Below are 16,297 nucleotides of genomic sequence, written 5' to 3'. Positions count from 1 at the left end.
CAGAAGATACTAATTGAACGTGTGACCGGAGGTATTTCAGACTCAGTTTAGTGACAATATAAGATACCTCTGGTTAATTAAATGGTAGTAGAAACAAAAAAATCTCTGAAGTTTGTAGGATACAACTGGTCAGTCATGCTGTTTTCTCATGCACAAGCACTGAAAGCTAGGCAGTGTGCCTTGGTGATAACTAAAGCAGAAAGCTCATCCCACAGATAGTTGGAATGTTTCATACATGGCTACGTAAAGCACAGTGCATGCTTTGCTATCCCCAGTTTCCTCAGCTGTTTATTGAATTGCAGTCAAATTCTACTATTCTTGTTTGATTTGAACTCCTTAAATGATCTCTGTTCCTTATTTAATTTGCAGGCACTTTTAGGTGATCATCTAGGGCTTCCACCCACACTTTTGAGCTTTTGGAGCACTATTTCCTGATGTGTATTTTGTTTATTCCTTCCAGCTCGCTGACTGATGCTGTACTCCAAACAGACATAGTCACTGGCTAATGCTTGTGTGAGGACAAGTGTTCCATGGACACTGGATACAAAACACATGCTGAGAAAGATCTGGGAATGCTTGATATTTAAACTAGTAAACTTTTCCTTCCAAACTGACTTCTGGTCATTGGCTACAGACTAACCCTTCACTTCTGGAAAAAGAAAAGGATAGCTTCTGAAAAGGAATCCACTCGAGTCTCTCAGTTTTACCGTAAACCTCCGGTACTCAGTAGAGTTTGCATGCATGCTTTCATATCTGCCCTGAGGTATTGTATTGTAGCTCATGCTGCCTGCCCTGAAGTTTAGGAAAACTTGAACATGTTTTATCTTGTTGCTGGTGAGAGTTGCCCAGGACACTTCTCAGGCAGCAGCAATGAAGGACAAATGCTGAAAACTGCTTGTCCCAGCTTCACTTTGTTCCCCAAATAAATTATGTGAGTATATCCTGTGATGCCCAGCCCTCTTATGTAACTGTATGTGCTGGCTAGAATCACATGTCTCTCATCAGTGGGCAGCTCCTTACCCCCAGGATCACCATATAAAAATACACAAGAGGAAAGCTGAAGTGCCAAGCAATGGTCTGTTTCTACCCATCAGTGTATTCAAGACAATGTCCTACTGTTTCTGATTTTTCTTTTTCTTTCCCCTCAATGGGCTGTGCCTGCTAATAGTTGTTAGTAGTGTGACTCAGGACCTGCGTTTGGCTGCCTGCCTGCTCTAGTTCACTGTAACAGTGCAAAGCAATTATCCTGCTAGTTTTCCTGAGGATTTTTTTCTGATTTATCCTTGTCACAACACAGATTGGTTCTGTGCTGTTGTATATGTTAGATACATCAGATAATAAGTACTTCTGATTTAAAAAACCATTAACTTCATTTAAATATATTTTCCCTCTAGCCTCAGCCTATTAAACATTTCTTTTGTATGTTGCCTTTTGTTGATTGGCCAAAAAAAGTGTTGTGTGGCCTGTCATAAAGGGAATGGAAAAGAAATACTGCACCCTTACAGGGGGTGCAACTTACTATTCATGCAGTCAGTTAACATCGCATGGCAGTGGCGGCAGATAGTTTTAGGAGGGTTAGACTACCCATAGGAGCAAGAACTGTACATAGGCTGATATCCTTGGTGGGGAGGAAGAAAACCTTCTTTGGGTATATTACAGTTTTTATTTTAAACAACAATTAGGTCTGAATCCAGATAAAAAGATTCCATAAGTTCTCACTTGCACACAAAAGCCTTTTTAGCAAAGCAGGAAAGGTACTCGGTGTTCTCTAGTTTCTGCTTCCTAGCTTCAGAAAGGATAGGATACGGGTTCTAAGAAATGAGTAGTGTTTGGAAATGTGGTCATCTGATAAATGATTGAAATTCAGTCAGTTCAGTTAAGGAATGGAGTTAGTTTGTATTTCTTTTCAGGTAAGGGCGTCTGTGTCTTAGTCAGGTATCACTACTAGAAGTATTTTAGAAGTGCTTGCAGTGCTGAGGTTTAACCCCAGTAGATACTTAAGCACCACACAGCTGCTTCCTTGTTCCCCCAGCCAGTGAGGTGAGGGGGAGGATGAGCAGGGAGGTGTGAGAACTCATGGGTTGAAATAAAGACAGGTTAACAGGTAAAAAAAGGAAACAAAGAAAAAGAAATCCAAGAAAATCAAGTGATAAAACATTTTTAAAAACCTCACAGTGCAGCAACAAAAAGCTTTGTTGCTCACTACTACCTCAGTGATGCCAGCCAGTGCTGGAGCAATGACAGCCCCAGTTCTACTTGCTGAGCATGGTGTCACATGATGTGGGATAATCCTCTGGTCCTTTGAGTCAGTGGTCCCAGCTGGGGCACATCCCAGCGTACTCCCAGCTAGAACATTGGTGTACTAAAAACACTTAGCTGATCACAAACCCAAAACATCTTACTAAGTAGTATGAAGAAATTTAACTCTGTCCCATCCAAAACAGTATTCATAGTTGGAAGTTTTCAGTGTAAATGTGTGTGGGAGCTTTTTACTTTAAAAATAAATTCCTGCAAGTAAGTTGCTTTTCAAAATGACTTCAGACTGAATTGAAAAAAATACCCATACATGAAAGAGGCCTGGGAAGAGAGTTTGAGAAAAGTATTTAATCAGTAGAGGAAGTGTCTTTTGAGGTTAAGAGCACAGTGAGGAACTGGAAACTGATTAGTCAAGCTGAGATGGATTTACTGATTAAAGCCAAAAAAAGCAAAAGACTCTTCAGCCACATAAATAAAAAGATAATAAGGAAGGAAGCTAGATGTTTATTCAGTAAAATGAAATAGAAGTCAAAGGTAATGTAGTCATGACCCCAAGCTAGAGAAAACTGCCCTTGTCTGTGTGAGAGGGTAGCCATTCTTTCCAAGGGAGAGGAGGAAGGCATTCAGCAATGGGTTGCAAAAACTAAATGTGTCTGTGATGGTTCATGAATTCTTTTTGTCATTTCTCCAAGAGCACTGTGCCCAAAATATTTACTAACCACAGAACCAATCAAATGTATTATCTTGAATGCTAAATTAATGAAACTTAGTTTGAGTTTCTACTAATTTATTTGGAATGCATCCTCTAGATTGTGAGACAAGTTTGGGCTGTTTGTGCAGTGTTGCAACAGAGGGACGAGTTCTGCTCTAGTTGTGAAAGGCCAGTACAAGTCATTGATGCTTCTCTTCCTGGAATATTATTACAAAAGGGATTGTTTCAGACTCAAGCACAGATGGGGAATGTGACCAGTTTAAAGGATTATGAGGTGTTATCAGGGGTAATGAGGAATTAATAGAGCTTCTCAAAATGAAAGAACTTCTTTTGCGAGATAAAAGAGATAGGGAAGAAGTATTTTACACATGGGACTGTGCTGACAGGCTATACCCTGAACTGCTCTCAGAAACTTCTTGGAAAAAAAATGTTACTTTGTTTTCCTGTTAGGTCACATCCATTCCAGTTGTTGAATCAAAACAATTGTTCTGAGACTCATACAGAGTACTTTTGTTTTCTTCTCTATGCATTGAAAGATATAAAAGCCATCTTTCAGTGGGATGTAGATATTTTCCCATGTGTATTTCTTTTCCATTTAGTCAAACTTGAAATCTAGAGATAATTTCTGAGGAGAGCTAGGAAAGTGTTTCAGTGCAAATATATTTGGCCCCTTATGAGAATTTCAAAGCAACATAATAGTAATGACAACTGAAATTTGGGTGCTGTAATTAAAAGGAATGCTATAAAAACCTAAGTCTGTGTATTCTGTTGTTTTTTAAGTATTATTTGAATTCCTTAGCTTTAGACACATGGTTTTCTGGGCCGGTGATTAAAAGCAGCCCTTCTCAAGACATATATTCCCTTCTGAAATACTAATCTTTTCTGTTTGGTGATGGAAGTGGTAGCTGCTATAAGCTTAGCTCATTCTTCTAATGCAATGCTGGGGAGTCCTTTTGCAAAGGTCTTCTCTCATCCTTCTTGTGTGTCCCCACAGCAATGATGGAATTCAGTTCTCTAGATCTTACTGTGGGCAGTGTGCTAGGTTTTTAGGGCTAGGGGAGATTTTGTTATCTCTGCCATATGCATGGCAAACTAACCCTAACCTGAACTTCATATTGAGTGAATCTCTTGTAACTTAGGCTTGGGCTTGCAGATACTAATGCTGACCAAAAGAAGCAAATCACTTACTTTCTATACTTTGGCCACTTTAACAAAAGGGAGGAGGGGAGGACACAGTAAGAGAATGATGAATTGAAGACAGCTTTTATGACTGGAAAATTTATTACCCAAAGAAATTTTTTCTGGATAAATTAGCCTCGAATAAATTTCAGTGTATGATAGTTTAAAACTTGTGTCCTCTCTTAAATTTCTTTCTCTTCGTGTTACTTCAGGGGATGTTACAAATAGGAAAAATTTGCATAAACTTCATTGGAAAGCAGTCTTCTATCCATCAGCTGCAGACATCCACTTTGGAAGAAGGGCTTTATAGCCTTTTTCTAATCTCTAAGACATTGCTGCTTTTTCCTATGTCCAAACTTTGTCAGCCTCAGCAGTCTTCCTTATTTTATAAGAAAGCAAACTTTGGTGGCATTGTTGTTCCCTGCTGGGTGTGCTAAGTAGTTCACTGTTTGGCTGAATATATGTCTTAAGCACTGGTAAGCTAGCTTACCCTCCATAAATTTGTAACTTGTTATAAAGATATTTCACCATGAAATAAAATTGTCAAGTAGAAAATTGAAAATACATACCTTATAATCCAAAATTCATTTTCAAGTTATACTTACGTGGCCCAAAAGACAGGATTAAATTTCTCAAAAGCTTGGCAGACAATTTTAGACACTTAGTAGCTTCTAGGTAGTACAATCATATTTTGCATATATTCACATTTCAAGTAGAGCTAAAGTCTAGCCAGTACTGTGGAGTTAGGCATCAACGCTGTTGTGTGTAAACACTGGTGAATCAGTAAAGGTGCTGTGTTAATTCAATAGCTAATGTTGATATTTTAATAAAAGGAACAGGGAAGCTAAACCGAGGCACATACAGTTAGAACATGTTTAATATCTGGAACAGACTAGTGAAGTCTGTCAAAAGTTTGGAGACAAAGAGAAAGGGGAAGAAAACAAAGCAAAAAAAAAAAGCAACCAAAAAACCCTTGCTACACTGTGGAAGTGTTGAGGATGAATCACATTAACAGACCAGTAAAAACATTTACTTGCTATTCCAAGGCAATGTTTCATTACAGATTCTTTGCTGTGGTTCTTAATACTGATGGTTAATTGCAAGTACTGAATTTCCTCTGCAGCCTGTAGATCATGATGCATTAATTTACTTGCTGCTTGCTTGGATTTGTAAAATTGTTGTAGATCCTCCCTGTTACCTGTAAGACAGTTGAGGGGGGAGTTGCCTGAAAAGCAATACTCTACCCCCAGTATGTCTGCACATTATGCAAAAGAATTAAATTATTGGATGTGCTGGTTAATACTAATGGAATATGAATTGACAGAAAATCAGAGAAGGCAAATATATAGAATGTGAATTAATGCGTTTGTGCTGGGAGAGATCTGGCCTGTCCTGTGAACACTGGGCATACCTCTGTTGCAGTAAACTCTGTGTATGGGCTCCTCTCCTGCCGAGTACTGATGGTGCAAGCCTCAAGGACTGAGTCAGTGTGCCAGCAAGATCTGAAAGCAGCACAGTCCCACAGACTCAGCCTTGCTGCTCCCGAGCTCAAGAGGGCTTGTGCAGCCCAGTGTATTGGGAAAGGAGTGCCAGGAAATGAAGGTGTTAGAATAACGTGTTGCGGTGGTGGATGTTGGGAGGGTTGACCAGTTTTCTGAATCTGAGTCTGCTGATTGTTGAGCTATTGGATAAGGCTTATCTTGTGAGTTAAATGCCTTTAATGTTACTTCTTGCTAAAAGTCTAATGTACTTGACAGCCAACTGCAGACTTCAAAGTAATGATGAAGTACCTGATGTATTTGCTAGCTAATAATAAATGCTGCTTTTATATATCTGCTATCTTGATTAAAGTAATGTAATAATAGTATTTTAATTTTTAGAAAGATTATGCTTGACAAAATGTAGTTTGTCTTTACAGGATTATGTTGGTGAAACTCCTATTCATAAAGCAGCACGGTCTGGTAGTATGGATTCCATAAGTGCCCTTGTGGCTCATGGTGCACAAATAGAGTAAGTGAGGTATTTTTTCTTGTTGTTGATTGTTGTGTGTGTAGCTGACTAACTTAGATTGGTAAACATAGATACTAATTTCAGAAAGAAAAGTCAAAATAGCAGACACATGATCCAAATAATCATGACAGCTAGACATGTCCAACTGTAATGAAGCCTAAGATATTTTGCATGTCTAGTAATAAAGTTAATTTTAATTAAATGATACCATTGTGCTACATTAGTGTTGCACATACATCTGATATAGTAAAATATTTATTGTGCTTCTGTCAGATGACCCCAAACTGTACACTTTATTCAGCATGTAGTTACTTTTTATGAGAAATCTACACCTTGCACTGGTGAATAAATATAGAAAACAATGCAAAAGCAGCATTATGTGCAAAACAGCAATTCACACACTTCACCATTAGTTTATTACTGTTTGTTAGTGTATTGTGTATTTGCCCTGTTAACTTTTTTCTTTAAAGGTTTATGTACTGCAAAAACATTCAGAAAAGCTCACAAACTTTTGCAACTTACAGCATGGACAAAATGGATGCAGTTTTCACCTAGAAATGTTGAGTATAAGCTCTATGGCTTATAAATAATATCAGTACTTTAGCAATATGTTTTAATTAGAACTAGCTTTATTATCTTAAATGGTAACTAGTTACTGTATTTTAACCTGCACTACGAAACTTTGAAGTTGTAAGTGAAATAAGAATCATGTAGTTAATTTCTTGTTTTACCCTTTGGTTTCCATCTTACTGTTTTTGTAATGCTGCCTTGATAAATCTACCATAAAATTTAACTCTTTTAGCTGTGTCATAGAGTGTTCAGGGAATATATTACCTTTAAGTTAATAGTAGTGAACTAATTGCTTTGTATGAAGAGATTTCTTTGTAGAAAAACGAAATAAGCTGTCTCAGTTATTGACAAGCACATTAAATCAGTCTTGAATGTATAATTTCCCATTTTTCACTCACTTTTGGATATTTTTAAGATAAACTTGGAATTAAATTTACTGTGGAATTGAGCAAACCTTAATTATCATCATCAATTAGTATGTAATCTTGTGGTTTTAACAAAGTAGCCAACCAAAAGAAAAGTTGTGGAACTACATAAACAATGTGAAGTGGGTGATACCTGTCTTTGACCAAAGCTATTTGCAGCAGAAGCAGTGTAGGTTTATAGCAATTTTAATGAACAGGAAATAACATGAATTCTCAGTTTCCTAACTTTGAATTCCATCTATGTTTCAGATAGGTAATTAAACATCAGGTCCTGTCATGGTAGTGGTAAAATCAGGGATGCAATACAAAAGGCTTGTGGAGCAACCCAAGTTTAATCATTTAGAGAATAAGGACTTGGCCCTGTCACCTGAGGGAGTTTAGCTATTGACTGATAGGGGGGAGGATTTTTTTCCTTAGTTTCCAGGTTCAGTATGTTAAATTAGGCCAAATCCATGTATATATTTTTGACACTGATTCATTTTGGGTCATCTGGTTTTGAAAGCTGGCCCTGATTAATGGTTATGTAGATTTCCTTGTTTTTGTAAAAACATGAAAATATAAATGCTCTGGAAGTTCTGACTCCTTTATTTTATTACTCCAGTTAGAAGAAAAGGAGAGGGGTTTTAGCCATATATTTGAGTTTTAATTTGTATATATTAACTGAAATGATAATTGGCTGATAATTGATTGATAAAACCAAGGCAAGAATTTTATGAAATACAGAACTAAGCACTAACTAGAATTAAACTACTGATCTGTTCTGATGATGAATAAGTACTTTCTATTTTTACTGGGATTAGATCCTCTAATCCAGTTTTTTCTTTATTTCTTAGTATACCCCTTGGGACTCCAAATAGTCAAGCACCTTTACATGATATTTATAATATATGTCCAAAATGCCATCATCCCTAGTTTTTTATAGCAAGTAGAACAGGGATGCTAAGATTTCATTATTACACAAACACTAGTAACCACTAATGTACTATTGCAAGAAACGTATTTTTTGTTAATTAGTGATTATTGCTGTTAAAATGAAGTAACTTGGACAAGAGAAATCTTATTATCAGTGTTTACCACATTTCTAATTTATATCCTCCTTTGGTTATATTGGAAGACAAAGAGTATTGGTAATAGTCAAGGATAAAAGTAAGAATTTTAGTTTTAATAAAATAGCCTCACTTGAATTTTTCTAGTTTACTATATTTCAGGCTTGCTAGTGTATTGCTTTTGCAGAGAAAGACAGGATGTTGCAGTATAAATCTCATTAAGCTTGTTGCATTGTTTTCCTAATTGATGAGAGAGAATTTGGGTCTCTATTCCTGTGTAAATTTTTAATAATAATAAAAAATAATAATTGTACCCTAGTGAAAATATTTTGATTTTTTTGTGGTATTTACCTTCTCATTTTAGCTGAAGCATATTCTGTGCACAGTATGTCCTACAGCCATAAAAATGGTTGCTCCACTAACTATGGTATTCATGGACCCTTGAAGAGGGGGAAGCAGGTGGTCACAATGTCCTCATATGAGTGAAAAGGTTTGCTGTGTAACTGACTTTTTAATGTGGATAGTACCTTTTATAGTATCCATAATTACTGCTGGATTTTCACTAAAAGGCATATTGATGCAATTTATGTATGGTTAATTGTGTATTATTTATCATGGTGACAGACAAGTGTCCACAGCTCTTTATAGAGGAAAAGCCTTCTTGGTGCCATGTTTTGTTTTGCTCTTTTGCGCTCTTATGTAAATGCTGTGTTTTAATGTAGTTATACAATTGTATCACAGCATATATAAAAATACAAAATTCAGCTGTAAACACAGGACACTCTTGAATCAAAAAGAAGCAGATGCAATTATTGATTATCCTGACTTGCTTCATGTCCACTTACATGTGGTGCCCTTGTGCATTGTGTCCACTTATCTCTGAACAAAAATTCTTCTGCAGCTGTCATTTAAGCAGTTGTGTATTCCTTAGTGTCTTGATTTAGAACTAAGAGAGAAGTTTCAAACACTATATTATCCTGGGATAGAGAGAGGTGTAACTTGTGGAATGGACTGTGGCTCGGTATGTACCCATCCAATTGAACACAAATTCTTGCTTGCTTAAAAGTTTTACTGATCATGATATTTGAATACTATTATAGAAAAGCTTTTTATTTGCCTGCCAGAAATCTTCAGGTTTGGGTAAATTTGGGTCGTATACCATGATGGCATGTTATGAGACCCTAAAGAGATAATTTCCCTTCTAGTTTAGATACACTAGTCTCAAGGTTTGAGTAGAAGCAGTGACATGCTGAGATAAATAAACCAGTACATCTGTTTCCACCAGATGACAGATTCATACTGTGATGTTGATCTGGTTTAGGCAGACACTTCAACCACTTTCTTGTTAAAGCTGTCTGGCATTCATCTGTGTGTGTGTAAATTCAACGCCAGAAATGTCCTATCACTGATACTAAGTTTTTCAGCAAGATCTTTATTCTCATTCTTTGACAGGGATTTACTTAATTTTATTTCTTCTTGTCAAGCTTGTGTGTCGCAAACTGCAAAAAAGGGCAATATTATTATCTTTTTTCTTCTTCACAACTGCTATCCATCTTCCATAACAGAAATCTGTCTGCTGTGAATTTTTAGTGCTGGATTAGTCCTTTGTGAAATTCTTGTATTTCTGTTCCACGTGAGCACTTTTATGATACCTCAGCTTTTATTCTTCTCATTTGTACTTTTGAGATTTCTTGACTTCCTGAAAATCAGTCGACTCTAGTGAAGAGACAGTGATGTGTTGTTTTCGTGACAGTGCAGAAGTCGGCCATTCCTTCCTGATGCAAACCCTCAGTTCCTTTCAGTCTGGAGGGGAAGCTTACATGGCCTCTTTTCTTGAAGGGTCTAAGGGTTCAGAAATCTCCTTAGTTAATGGGTATCTTCTTGATTTCTTAAAATCTTAGGAGCTATTTGCAGGTTTTTACTGTGAGCTTGTTTTTCTTGCCTAGCTAACTTAACTACCAAACTTCTAATATTGAACTGCAGTCCATTTCTGGTGTTAACGTGCTTGTGAAAGGCCACAACTATGTCACCTCTTTACTTCAGAAGCTGTATTACAGCATAGATTCAGTGTAGAAGAAGCAACATTCTGCTTTCTTACAGTCATTAAATTAACCTCATCTTGAGAGTAATGCTTCAGGATCTTACTGATCATTTGGATTTAGGTGCTTTTTCAACTGAGAGGTTCTTATCTGTTAATTAGTATATTAGTGCTTGTATAATCTGTTTGGTATTTTCCAAACTCAGACCACTTCATACACATTCTTTTTATAAACCTGATTGCCTCCAGATACTAGTTAAACTGCTGGATTAATTGCTCTTGTTGCGCTGTTAAACACTGCTGTATAATTAAGGAAGAATATGTGGCAATTCTTTTTAATTGTATGTAACAAGCATTTTAAGGGCCATCACTGTAGTATTCTTGTAGTGACCATTTTTCAGTGTAGAGGGTACACATGTTGGAATTTATTCTACCTTTCCCATTTTATATAAATTATTATGGGAAGGGAAATTCAAAGTGGCATGTACATTTCAGTGGTGAAACACTAATTCTCCTTTAAAAAAACTGCAGTTAAAGCTTAGTCATTTCTTCAATGTTTGGTTTCCTGTTTGGTTGCTATGGTTGTAGCAGTACTTGAGGTGGTTTGTAGGAGCTTGTGATTATGAAGTAGGGCAGTAATTTGGATTTAGTCTGAAGAAAAGATTTGGAAATACCAAAGGAGAATGTATATGCATGGGTGACTGATAAAAAATGAGAGAGGCTCAGTCTTAGAGTAAACCAGTCTGGAAGAATGTAGTTTTCTGAGTTACTGACATTCCTAATAATGGCAGGAAGCTGAGGCAAACTCGTACCACTGAATTCCTGTTCAGTTTGAATGCAGATTATTCTTAGTGGGGGTGGAATGACAACAGTGATTACTAGCATCAGCTGGAAAAATAGCACAGAATATGAGAGGCTGTGCTTTTTATGAATAAAGTAAAATCCATCATTAAAGCAATGATACTTATGACCTTTCTGAAACAGAGAGGAAATTCACTAGATACATGTGAGCTTGATACTTTAGCTTATTCATTAGTGAGGAAGCCTTATAGCACTGGTTTCTTGACTTTTCTTCAGTCCAAGAGAGCTGGATAAAGAATATGGAAGTGTTACCAAGACTTTTATTTGCGGATAGTTCAGATTTCTGACAGGAATGTTTGGGGTTTTTTGTTGGGATTGATCTGCCTTCGTGTAAGATATTGTGCTGATGCTCACATTAATGTGTGCAGTTTCCCTTAAGATAGATTTTCTTTTTTTTCCTGCAAGATAAGCTATTCTGTTGCTGTTCTGGCTACAGAAACCTGGGTACAGTTAAGTCAAGTGGAGAAACCAGTGTTACAAAGTGGAGCTTTGCCAGAGTTAAATACAGTGAAAAAACAATTATATCCCAAATATAGTAATCTTACTAGTTCTGATGATTAGTCTAGATGTCAGTGGTGGTGATCTGGAAGGGTGCTATGCTTGATCTGGCAATAGTTTTTGACTAGATACATGGTGAGAGGATTGTTTATTGCAATGTCTGCTCTAGCCTGCCGTGTTGATTTGGGTTTTGTTTGCTGATCTGGTTTCTATCTTTGCAGTAAAGTTGTTCATAGACCAACTAGTACTTAGTAGCCTCTGGACAAAAAAACCCAGGAGGTAGTTGTGGTGTGGCCCAGAACATGTTCAGGTTGGTCAGAAAAGTTTTCTTATGTGTCATGCCCTACTGATTACAAGATGTATCCAATGGCATGGAGACTTAACAAACCACGGAAGACCTTTGGTAATCATAGCCTAGGGAAAATATTACTATTCAGCTTCATTCTGTTTTGCTTGATTTGGCTTATATACGATGGATAAATTTTCTTATAAAGGGAGAAAAACATAAGTTTGAAAAACTTTTCTTCGTGAAGCTCATTTAAGCTGGTTTTGTGCACTTCAGCAGTTCCTTAATCCAGAAGATTTTATGTCTGCTTGATTAAACACACCAAATTATTTTTGACACCAAAAAAAACTCCAACAAGATTATGTAGTTTGATAGTGTCCCTATTACAGGAAAATAATGAAACCATCTACTACCTATAGTCCTTTCTTTCTTATTTTTGCTCTGCTTTTGATACAAAAGTACCTTGACATTAATTCATCTCTTCATTTTTATTTCCAAACTTGCACTGTCCATGCTGTTTGTACTGAACAGCTTGAACTTTCTTTCAAGTTTGGCACATTTGAGAGAAGCTTGCTTCCTTCATTTCTCTAATTCTAAGCTACCTTTGGATTTCATTTGCTATGTTGAGGAGAAATAATGTCATTTTATTTGCTACTAGAGTCATCTTGGTGGATATCTGTATTGTAAGGTTGTTTTATCTTTTCAATTTAGAGTTTGCTCTGAATGTGTTCTCAGTAGTTTTCCATTACACTTTCTTCATTGTTAGCAGCTTCATTTGCAATTCTTGCTCTGTTTCTAGAAACATGAAGTTAACAGCAGTGGTAGTTCTCATTGTCATAATTTTGGCTAAGTAATTCTTACATTTTCTTTAAGTGGCTGCAGTACTATTATTATTTGGAATTAAATTTCACTAGTGATCTAGGAAATACTTTCATTTTACTAGGAAAGGTCTTTTCTGTTAAGCTGTATTGCAATCAGACTCTTGTTTCAAGAATTACCATAGACTTTCCTACCTTCCCATTATGAATTGTTGTTAGGAATCACTTCTTAAATAATGAAATATGAATTTAAAAACACTGTTGCTAGAGCTAGGCCAAGTCAAGCCTATATTGATAAGGGGAACGTTTACTTGGAAATGTGAATATTTTGTACAAAAGGTACTGAAAATGAAGTACCCTGTTTGAGGTCTTTAGTAAAGCATATAGATGGGAATACAGATAGAACAAAAAATCCTGATGATGATGTTTGTGGTAACTGCAACATTGCCTACCATGGTTAATGAATTCTTTCTTCTGCCAATGTTTGCTCAGTCAGGAGTTGAAGTATCTAGGAACTAATTATAGCTGCATAATTCATAGTGATCTTTGATTTTCCTGTGGAGAAAGTGGCTTCACAAAGCAGAGTCCTTCTGTTCAGTATATTCCTCTTGTTATGCTTTTGGATGATGTTCACAGGAACTCTAGCACTGGTTTTTAAAGTGTAAAATAATTTCAGCTGCCAGATGCTTTGTTGTGAAATAAAAACTTGGCACCAACTTGTGCTTTTGTAGATGCCCAGTGTGTAATTCTAGCATGAATTTGTATAGCTGCCCCAGCAGTGACACACATCTGTTTAGTTAAGATTATTTTTCTCTTGGTATCTGGAAAAAAATAGTTTGAAACAATTTTATAACTTCTGTATTTGGACACCAAAGGGTTAAAACACTTAAAGTTTAGTATTTTTAAATAATTTTGCTTTAGAAATTTTGCACTAGTATACTACTGTTTGTATAGGAAACAATTTTTCTCACTGTGGGCGTTTTAGTGTTCTGATCTTTTTTTCTCTTTCTTCTTTTGTTTTGTTTTAATCCTTGTATCTGCTAATTTTTGTATATAGGAATAGCTACTAATTCTTTTGAGATACAGCCTACTAAATTTAAAGTTATTGAAGCCATGAGTTGACCGGTAACTTTAATCCATTCTATGTAAATTTCAGTGGAGAACTGAAAAATTGGTTTCAGGATGAAAGTTATAATGCTTTTAAAGGCATAAAAAGGCTTAGTATCTTGTTGTTAAGGTGGTCACATGATAATGGCTTACATATTGAATAATGTGCTACAGCACTTTATGTATGTTAATGTACTTTTAATCTTAATGTTGCCTGCAAATATGTGATCCCTTATGATATAAGTTTCCTGTTTATGCACCATTGCCCGTTTAAATCAAACAGAAGATTCTGAAACTGTAAAAACTACACATGTCAATGTTTTACAGCTACGTAATTCGAATTGACTTGATTTTTTCAAGTAATCCTAGAAAGGGGGAGCATTCCATATAGAAACTGCTGAAACTGCCACAGGTGCTTCTCCGAAAACCTTACAGTTGTGGCATTGAATGTTCAGTATCGCTTCCTTTCTGCACACAAGGCATACTGTTGAGGTATTTGTTGCGGTGATTGGTTTTAATGCTAATCTAGGAATTCAGATATAGAATCTATAGATTTGCATGCTTTGCTTACCCTAATTTACAATTATCTACATTTTTATTTGTAAACTAACAATAGATAAGTTGAGATCAGTAATTTTTAACAGATATTACATTGATATACGAAAACTGTGGTTTATTTTCTTAGATTGTCGCATGGCATTAACAAAAACACAGTAAGCTGTAGGTGCTGTAATCACTATTTCAAATTAAACATTCAGGAGATTTTTTTTACATTAACGATTTTCAAAAATACTTATTGTTGACTTTTTGTGTAGCAAATGTTTGTTTTGTTTTTCAAGGTATGTGACATTATAAGTTGAAGATAGTGTATTTCTAAGATATTTCTATGTTAAAAAGGAATCTACCTGTTTTTTTCTGCCAATGAATATGGAAAATGAACAGTTGAAGCAACTTAGAAGCATTTTTTTGAAGTAAATTGAATAGCATTTATAATTCAATATGAGAAGCACAAGTCTTTGTTTTCCTTCTACAGATCTTTCAAAGAGTAAATTCTGTACATTACACTGAACTAAATCTTCGTTGCACAGAGTCATATTTAAACAATTCTAAATTTTGAGTGTTTTCTTGGTGGTTTTTTTTTTGTTTTGTTTTGTTTTTTTTTTTACTTTCTATTGCTTAGCCATAGTGGAAGCATCTTGAATATTTTTTAAAAGCTTGCCTCAATTTTTTCTTCCTTTAGGAAACTTCTTAAATTAGGTTGAAATAATAAAATTTTCCTCCTAAATAAAGCTAAGCTGAAAGTTAAATTCTTGTTTCTGTACACCAATCCTGTTTGGCCAGATAATGCGCTTGTCTCTTGGTTTAGAGCAACAATTGAATTACACTCGCAGCCAACATTTTTGAAAAAGCACTTCAGAAGAAGGAAGTACCTGAAGTCATGTTTCATCAGGGTCCTCTTTATAGCTGCTTTAATTGGGTACCAGGACTCTCAGATGAACTGGGCATTTAGAATGGGAGTTCAGATGATGTCAACCCAGAGGGAGAAGAATGGATCCTAAAAAAAGGTCCTCTTCATGCCAAGATCAGTCAGTTTTGAAGACTGCCTGTGGACATCGCTTGATGGAAGAAGAAAAACATGTTAGAAGAGTGTTTTAAGGACTGTAGGTCTGTGAATAAATGCATATGCAGAAGTCAGAGCGTTAACTCCATATATCAGTGTGTGTTTTGAGTTTATTTATGAAAACACCTGTCACTAACAGAGTGTGATAAGCAAGTGTCATATGTCAAGAAACTTCAAGATCACTACTCATCCATATTCAGACTTTCATCATCTTTTCTCATGGATTTTTTTTCTATTTAAAATAGCTTTATAATATGAAAATGTATCCTTCCTTACATTTGGCTTTCTTTTTTTGCTTGGAATTAGCATCTTATACTTCTGTACTTTGAAGAAAACAAGATGTTCTTATTCCCAGCTCCTGGATTTTAGCCTACAGGAAGGCTGAGGGTAAATAATAGCGTGCTTCATGATTTTAATTTGTTTCTAGTAATAAGAATTACATGGGAACAGTGAATAAAGTATATAGCAAAAAAATGCTGCTTAGTGAAAAATCCTGAACAAGACTCAGTCATTTTTCAAATACTTGAATTGCCTTGGAAGGGATGCAAGATATGTGTTTTCTAAACATGGAGTGAATTGACTTTCTGATGGCTGCCTTTAGCCCTGGGCAATGTTAAGTAAGGAATTTTTCTCCTGTTTATCAGTTCGTGTCTGCATGTATATTCCTGTCTGGAGCAGGTGCCAAAAAAGGAATGACATTTTCAGAGCTTTTGTTTTCAGTGTCACTTCTTCAGTTTTTGTTTCCACCTGTTCGTGTAGCTAGACTGACCTTCAAAGTTGTCTTTAGTTTTTGACTTTTCTACTGGAGAGAGAAGGAAGTAAGCTTTTGGAGCACTGCTCTCTGATTTGATAGGTACTAGGCCAGCCTTT

At 36.0% G+C, this 16,297-nt stretch overlaps 1 protein-coding gene across 5 annotated transcripts in view; it reads left to right on the top strand.

Annotated features, from left to right (window-relative positions):
* Positions 1-16,297, top strand: part of ANKRD10 (ankyrin repeat domain 10) — a 37,148-nt gene that overhangs the window by 8,291 nt on the left and 12,560 nt on the right. For 2 of the 5 annotated variants that reach the window (XR_004061182.1, XR_004061183.1), the window contains exons 2-3: positions 6,066-6,157; positions 8,563-14,298. Coding sequence is in view for 1 of the 5 variants with exons in the window: in XM_030960153.1 (XP_030816013.1) it covers positions 6,066-6,157 (92 nt within the window). In the remaining 4 variants the exon portion in view is untranslated. Of the gene's footprint in view, positions 1-461; positions 14,299-16,297 lie in introns of those variants that run through there. The other 3 variants (XR_004061186.1, XR_004061185.1, XM_030960153.1) reach the window with 3 other exon arrangements.

Source organism: Camarhynchus parvulus, chromosome 1, assembly GCF_901933205.1.
Source record: "Camarhynchus parvulus chromosome 1, STF_HiC, whole genome shotgun sequence".
NCBI lineage: Eukaryota > Metazoa > Chordata > Aves > Passeriformes > Thraupidae > Camarhynchus > Camarhynchus parvulus.
The sequence above is the reverse complement of the archived record's forward strand: the minus strand, read 5'-3'. Positions and strand labels throughout refer to the sequence as shown.